Source organism: Lipophrys pholis (assembly GCF_963383615.2).
Source record: "Lipophrys pholis genome assembly, chromosome: 14".
NCBI lineage: Eukaryota > Metazoa > Chordata > Actinopteri > Blenniiformes > Blenniidae > Lipophrys > Lipophrys pholis.
Window position 1 is genome coordinate 28,167,279 of NC_137633.1, and position 7,596 is coordinate 28,174,874.

The 7,596-nt window shown below is 41.1% G+C and overlaps 1 protein-coding gene across 6 annotated transcripts in view; it reads left to right on the forward strand.

Moving 5' to 3' along the window:
* Window positions 1-6,791, forward strand: part of fgfr3 (fibroblast growth factor receptor 3) — a 90,393-nt gene extending 83,602 nt beyond the window's left edge. For all 6 annotated transcript variants that reach the window (XM_080480881.1, XM_080480878.1, XM_080480879.1 and 3 more), the window contains exons 16-18: window positions 1,278-1,415; window positions 1,532-1,637; window positions 2,510-6,791. In XM_080480881.1, the coding sequence (XP_080337007.1) occupies window positions 1,278-1,415; window positions 1,532-1,637; window positions 2,510-2,674 (409 nt within the window). In that variant the 3' untranslated portion in view covers window positions 2,675-6,791. The remainder of the gene's footprint in view (window positions 1-1,277; window positions 1,416-1,531; window positions 1,638-2,509) is intronic.
* The last annotated feature ends 805 nt before the right edge of the window (window positions 6,792-7,596 follow it).

Genomic DNA, 7,596 nt, shown 5'->3' on the forward strand with positions numbered 1-7,596 from the left:
TGGTTTGGAGAAATGGGAGGTTGTGGCTTGGCTTGCAGCTGAGCTGTAGTTTGAGTATTTCCATTCATCACTGCGAGCGCTGAAGATGAGGGCGTGGTGTATTTTGAAGAAGATTGTTTCATCCATGGTTGGTTTGTGCATCATTCTGTTGGAGTTAAAACACTTCTTGACACTAATTGTAGAGCAAATTTGAACTTCTTTCTCAGTCCCCTTTAAAAAGCTTCATTGCGTTACTTCGAGAAGCTTTTGAAGGTTTTTGGACAAATACAGGACCAGGTTGCTGAATTGTTCGCTCAGTGTCAAATATTTACGTGTCGGTGTCAAAACAATTTCCACCATACGTCGTCGTTTACACGAGAATGTTTCAAGTGAAAACGCATCATTTTTGAGTTCTGAAAACAATGCCAGTTTCCACGGAAACAGCAGAGCGCCATTGTCGTGTAAACAGGCCTTAAATCGATCACACTCATGTGATTGTGTAGAAAAAGACGGTTTACGTTAACGTACTAATGCAAACACAGATAGTGACGGCTGTTTGCCAGGAACTCCTTCATACACCCAGAAGACGAGCCCCGAGAGGTGTTTCTGGCTGAAACAGCAAAGACAGAACATTTCTTCTCCAGAGCTGTGAATTTCCAAACCTCTCCTCCAACGTGTGTTTCTTTCAAGTGAAGATAAATTGCTGAAGTTGGCAACATTCAGATTAAGACTGGTGTTTGATTGATGATAAGCCTGACATGTGCTCTACATATTGATTTAAATAATTCACAAATAGTATGTACTTACACAATGTATTTTTCATAGTTTCCTATTTGCTACTCGGAGCTTAAATCCAAGAACATCGTCACGAGAGATTTCTGTTAAATTCTTGTCAGAATAACACCAATATCCCACTTGATGCCAAGCTTCTTCCTGACAGGTTAATCAATTCCTCCTGCCACATCTCATCAATCACTGACACAGCGACTGAGTTTATCATTCAGATCACTTCTCCCGTCTCGTATCAAGGAGAAAAACTGTCTTGTTGCTTTCTGATCGGGTTTCCTTCTCTCTCACTTCAAGGAAAAGATGTCGGTTTATACAAATATTGACTGTCTGAGACAATAAGAGCCTCCCTTGGATTTTTGATTAAGTCCAAGTCAACGTTATTTAAAATCGATGTTTGGCCCAAACAGATCGATGAGATTCTGCCTCTTTCTGAACTGTGGCTGCTTCAGGCCACATCTGCTGTTTTTCCTCTGATCTGTATTCATTGTTTGTGTGTTCGTGTGGTTCAGGTGGTCTTATGGGGTGTTGCTGTGGGAGATCTTCACCCTCGGAGGCTCACCGTACCCGGGAATCCCGGTGGAGGAGCTCTTTAAACTGCTGAAGGAGGGGCATCGGATGGACAAACCTGCCAACTGCACCCTTGAACTGTAGGTGTAGCTGGTTTTATTGTTGCTGAGTCCTCGGGACGTTGTGTCCAATGATAGAAATAAAATTGTGAATGGAAGAGATGTGCAGCAGCTAAACCCTGATGCTGGACTTGCAGGTACATGATCATGAGGGAGTGCTGGCACGCCGTGCCGTCGCAGCGGCCGACCTTCAGACAGCTGGTAGAAGATCATGACCGGGTTTTATCCATGACCTCCACAGATGTAAGTGTCCCTGTCCACTGCACGCCCGCTGTTCTCCAACAACATGCAAACACCAGGAACACTGTCAGAATCACTCAGGTTCACCTTCACGTATAGCTTCATAAAGTATACAGATCTGAATGTTAGAGCTGTTGACTTTACAGATTATTTACACTTAATTACACTCTTGGATTTCCACTCATGTTTGACATAAAGCTGCAACAATAACGTCAACGTCCTAAACAAAATATGACAATGAAGACCCAACGCAGCAAGGTGCTGCTGTGAAGTCCTCATGTTCAGCAGTTTCCTGGAATCAAACTTCGGCTCCATTTACACAATGTTTTCAAGTAAAAATGGAAAACTTTCAGTTTCTTGGCGTCCGTTTACACGCCAACGCTGCTCGCAGTTGCTGAAAAGGAAAACGTTTTGAAGCTCCGACTGAGTCTTTGTGTAGTTGGTGAAACGGTGTCATGACTCCCAGTCCAGATTCTCCTGGACTTGGTTCTTTGATTTTGCCAATTTTTGCCAACTTTGATTTTAACAATTCAACTTGGTGGTCTGTGTACTGGAGTGTCCGTGTTCTCCCAGTGTTAATGTTTAGAGCTCATTGTTCTCTGCTGCATGTGAGTGTACTTTCATTACAAAAACAAACTGCACCAACTAGTGGATCAACATGAGAACTAAATTGTCTTTAGTGTTTCTACTGTTTCCGTAGAAACGAGCAAATGCAAAAAGTTTGTGAAACAAAAACCAGGAAAGTAGCATTTTCAGTGGCTCCGAGCACCGCTGCTGTATAAACCGACCCGAGAACACAACCAAAGTTTTGCGTTTTCACATGTGACCGTGTCGTTACTGTGCCAGTGACGACGTGCTCTTCTCTTCCCTGGCAGGAGTACCTGGACCTGTCGGTTCCCTTCGAGCAGTACTCTCCCACCTGTCAGGACTCCAACAGCACCTGCTCCTCCGGAGACGACTCAGTCTTCGCCCATGACCCGCTGCCCGACGAGCCCTGTCTTCCCAAGCCGCCGCCCAACAACGGCGTGATCAGGACGTAAGAGCCGACCCGGGGCGGAGTCGGGCGTTCAACCCTCTCACGCTCTTCAGACCCTCGGCATGCAATACTCCCACAGCTCCTCCACTGGTCTTAAACCTCCATCCTCCCGCTCCGACAGACTCCGGGAACATCGAAGGATTATTTTTGTTGAACCATGTTTTTTGTTCTGTTTTTCAGAAATTGAATCTATTTTTGTACTCGGGCCAGTCTTTTGTTACGGGCAATCTGTGGGGTGAAACCATTCCGTGCCTACTGGGATTAAACCCCTCCGGACTGAACTGACTCAGGAGGAGTGATGAGGAGGTGATGAAGGGCATTGATGAGCAGCTGGATGGAGATCCAGTTAGCTCCCATCATTGTTTCGTTTTGTATTTCCTGTCATCTGCGTGGAGAGCGTCATACCAGCGAAGGCAGAGCGGACTCGGATCCAGAGTCTCGCTCTTCCAGAGGACAGCAGAGTGGACGACACAACTATTTACTGGTTTTTGGCCCCGAACCGCCGGTTTACTGAGAATCACGGAGCAAACTCCCAACCAGACGCTTCCAGGACCTTCAGTACTGAGAACACTTCGTCTTGGAGGGTTTTTCTTTTTTTAATGTATCTAGAAAAGTGATTTATTGTAAATACATAAATGCAAATATGTATGATATTGCTCCGGTCGTGTACGTAAAAAACAAAACGTTACTTTTTATAAGATATTGTTTTAGGATGGAACAGTCTAGAAGACACTGTCATGAACGTGTAAAACATTAATCAGAAAAGGTTTATTTGAATAATTAATGTGTATATTTGTAAAGATATTTATAGACTTAACATGTGGTTCTTAAGTTCGGATGCTCTAGTTTAGAATTTTAGTACTGTACTCAAAGATTTCTATTTCATATTTTTGTTTTGTAACTTATTTGACATCAGAGCGTTATTTTCAGACTCCTGGTTTTCGATCCATCTTTTTTTTATTGGTTTGTTTATACTTATGAGAAATAAGAATGTACGACAGACAGGTAGATGAATCTTTTTTTTTTTTTTTCCTGAGACGTTCGACGTTCCGCTGAGTCCGAACCGGCGTGAACAGTTTGCAATATCAAAGCAACGATTAACTCTTGCTGGGCAAGAAATAGCAGCGGCACTTCAAGACCTTTTTAGTACGACTGAAGTACTTAAAAACATCAACAACAACTTGCTGTGAATGACGGGAAGCCTTCAGAACAAAACCTTGTGAAAGGAAAAGCCTCCTGTTTGAACTGTTGTTAACCCTTCCTGCTCAGTTCGCTGCAGGACGATGGCGTCTGGAGAGGCTGGCTCAGAAATTCAGTATTAAATGTGGATTTTAGGAATAACTGCCATAACAAACTACATTTCCCAGCAGCATGTCACAACGTGCAACACTTTTGCACAGTGGGCATTTGGGTCCAGCTAAATTTATCTTTTAAAATTACTGGTGAAACCACGGATGACTTACTAAATGAGGATTTTAGGAACAACTACAGTGACGAACTACAATTCCCAGGATGCATTGAAAAATATAGAAGTGGGTTATTCCCAGGATGCAGAAGAAGATCTAAAAATGACTCAATAATGCCCGGTTCACATGGCTCGTCCACCATCTTAGTGGACTCTGGAATCACGTTTGATCTCGAGAGGTTTTGCGAGATTTCCCGTCTGATGTGGGGACGTTCCAGAGTGAAATGGGTTCATGTGTGGTGTGTTGATGTGGCCGAGTGGCTGCACGCCACACACTGTACCACCCAAACTGTTAAACCTGGGATTATTTATCGCTGTGTGTGTGTGTGGTCTCTGAGGATCCTGCCGTGTGAACCAGGCATTAGTGTTTGTAATGTGGCCATATTTGATAAAAAACATGTATTCTGTGTCTCCAAACTCATATTAACGTGCCACTGCTGCAGTGCATGCTGGGAATTTGAGTCCAGTTGATGAGGTAGAGACTGTCAAATTGATTATTTGGACAAAAACATTGAGTCAACAAAAGTAGGGTTTTAAGAAAAGTGTTTATCACTCAAAGAAAAGTGAAAACATGACAGACAGCAAGTGTATTTTACAATAAGAAATATATTGTGTATTTCCAACCCAAGCAGGCATTTTTCTGCAGTGCAGGCTGGGGTTCTCAGTCCAGTTCTTTGTTTTCCTCGTGGAGAACCGATTTTTTGAATTGCTAAAGAATTGCTCCTTCATGATTATGAACCACGACACAATCATCCAGGATTTCAACATTGAAAATGACCAAAAGTAGTGTTTGTGGTGTTTGAACAGTTTTCCAGGTGGATTTGTATTTTCTCCTCAAGGTGCTTCTGAAGGCTTCGTTCTCTTAACTCTTAAAGGTCAATAGGTCGATGCTGTCAAGGAGACACAAGCACAAAGCACTTGTGTTCACACTCACATGGACCTTAAACTGCAGCTCCAAGGCAGAAACGTTTTCCAGCTGCTCTTCGTCCTTTTCCGGTGGGTTTTACTAGAAAACCTGTCCAGACGCTCAAGATGCTCCTGCTGCTCTATTAGTATTAATACTGAAATGAAGGCATGCTGTGCGACTTACACATCGTACAGCAACAAAATCCATATATATATATATATATATATACAGTATAGATATGAGTTTGTTTGAGAAGGCTCTGAAGTCTGAGGTGGTCCTTCTTGGAGTGTTTTTTTGTTGTTGTTGTTTCTGTTGTTGAGAAAAGTGCCAAATCAGTCTTAAAAGTCTATTTCACCGATTTCTCCACGTCTCTGAACCAAATGCTGTGCTGAGGAATGTTACCAGTGCAGAGGAGGATCTTGGGATCGACCCTCCTCTTTATATATGCAGTCACGTCTCCAACCGTTTGAACCGTTTAGTTTCAAGGGAGAAATTCTGATTTAATCCAGTTAATCTGAAATCACCTCACTACTCAAAGTACTTTAAAAAATGTGGAAGTCTTGTATTTAATTGTTCCGACACTGGTAAATTTGATCAATTCTATCAGATTCTGAGTGTTTTCAGACACAGAAACAAAAAACATGCCTCCACAAAACTTGAAGCCCCGTTTACACCACGTTTCAAGAGAAAATGCCTCGTTTTGACTTTTTTATTTCAGGAAAGTTTGATGTTTACACGGCAACGTTTTGAAAATCATGTCTGTATCCACGGTTACCGCATCGTGCTACTCTGGAGACTAACATTGTTCTAATTGTACATCTACTGAGCATGTGCAGAACTACTATTTACTTGGCGCGCATGCAAATGAGCAGCGTTTCCACCTTCTGCTCATGGCGGTGCCCGAGCGTTTTCACAAAGGCTCGTTTTCGCTGGCCGGGACCCGTCCTGATAACTTTGTGTTTTCAGCGACTAAGAGCACCGTTGTCGTGTGAACAGATTCCCAAAATGCTCCCAAAGTTTTGCATTTTCACTTCAAATCGTTGCCACGTAAAAAGGCCCAAATGTTCTGTTTTTGGTACAGATCTTTCTCCAAACTGTAAAAGTGCCTGAAAAATTGATCAAACATAAAAGAGATCGGTTCATTTTGAATGTATAGGTGCAACAAAAATCAAGGAAAAAGCAATTTGAAATGTAGTATTAAGTAGAAGCAGGCAAAATAACAATTAGCCTGTTTTTTTGTTTTGTTTAGTTTTTTACAAAGCAGACAAACAAGCACTTGTGTGAAGCTGGATGGACGGAATGAAAAAGAGAGTGCTCTGTTTTATTTATTCTTCCATGCTGGGTAAAAGCTTTCCCTATGGTGAGAGTGTTTTTATTCGTCGCTGCGTTTCAGTGTTGCTTTTCCTTAAAGAGCCAGAAGGAGGAAGTGGCGTCGCTCTCCATCAGGCTCCATGTCTCTGCTCCATCACCTTGTTTTGAACATGTGTCTCCTGTTTGGCAGCAGACGTATGGACGCTGCTCTAATCCTACACTTTTACTTCATTTGGTTATTTTCCAGTTCAAGCTAATCGAAGCAGCTCGCTAACATTAGCACTGACCACCAAAACTAAAGGTCGATGTCGTGACGGCAACGCTTCGTCTTTCTCCGATAGAAATTGTGACTTTTCATGAGAATTTCTAATTTCTATGAAATGTTATTTCAGGTGTACACTGTTTAAAGACTTTTTCACCATTTTAGAAATAAAAATTATTGAGAAAACAATCATTTCTTTGCAAAATGTAATTTTTTCCCTGAAGAAAGCTGACATTGAAGACTGAACATGTTGTTTTATATGGTGGACCCCCACGGGAACGGACCATTACATTATGACCACACGTTCCTTCTCTCTTCATTGAAGTTCAGTATCACCCCACAAGCAAACGGTACCTTCCAGAAATGTCATCATCAAACATCTTTTCAAACATGTTCATCCAAAAACATTAAATAAAAAGGTTTCTTTTCTCCATAACTTAATTCAAACAAAGAATCAGATTTGTCTTTTAGTTTCATTACACTTAAAAGGAAACATTTCATCATATTTTTGTATTTAATCTTTGAATTTTTTTTTGCTTCATAGTCATAAAAATCTAAAAATGCTTTTTCTCAAAACATTTGAATATTTGCTCATTTTTAATAGGGACAATGATAATGTTATTTAGATATGTCATTTATTATTAATAATTGTGATACCTAAAGCATTGTTCTTAAGCAAACATTACATGTTTAAATCCTATAATTTCCAAATAAATTAAAAATGTGTTTAAAATGTGACAATAAAGCACAAACAATGTTAATCAGCCTGTAGAAAGAAAATGGAAATGAAAATGCAATGGATGCAAATTAAAGTGATGAAATTAGCTTTATAAAAGTTCAACAGGTTTTTGTTGTTGTTTTTTAGTCGAATCTGGATCCAAACTTCTCAAAAAAATCCCAATGAATTATATTATATTGCGACAAACATGAGAAAGTCCATCCTGTGAAGAAAGATGAATTCCTGCAGAGAGACGGGAAGTG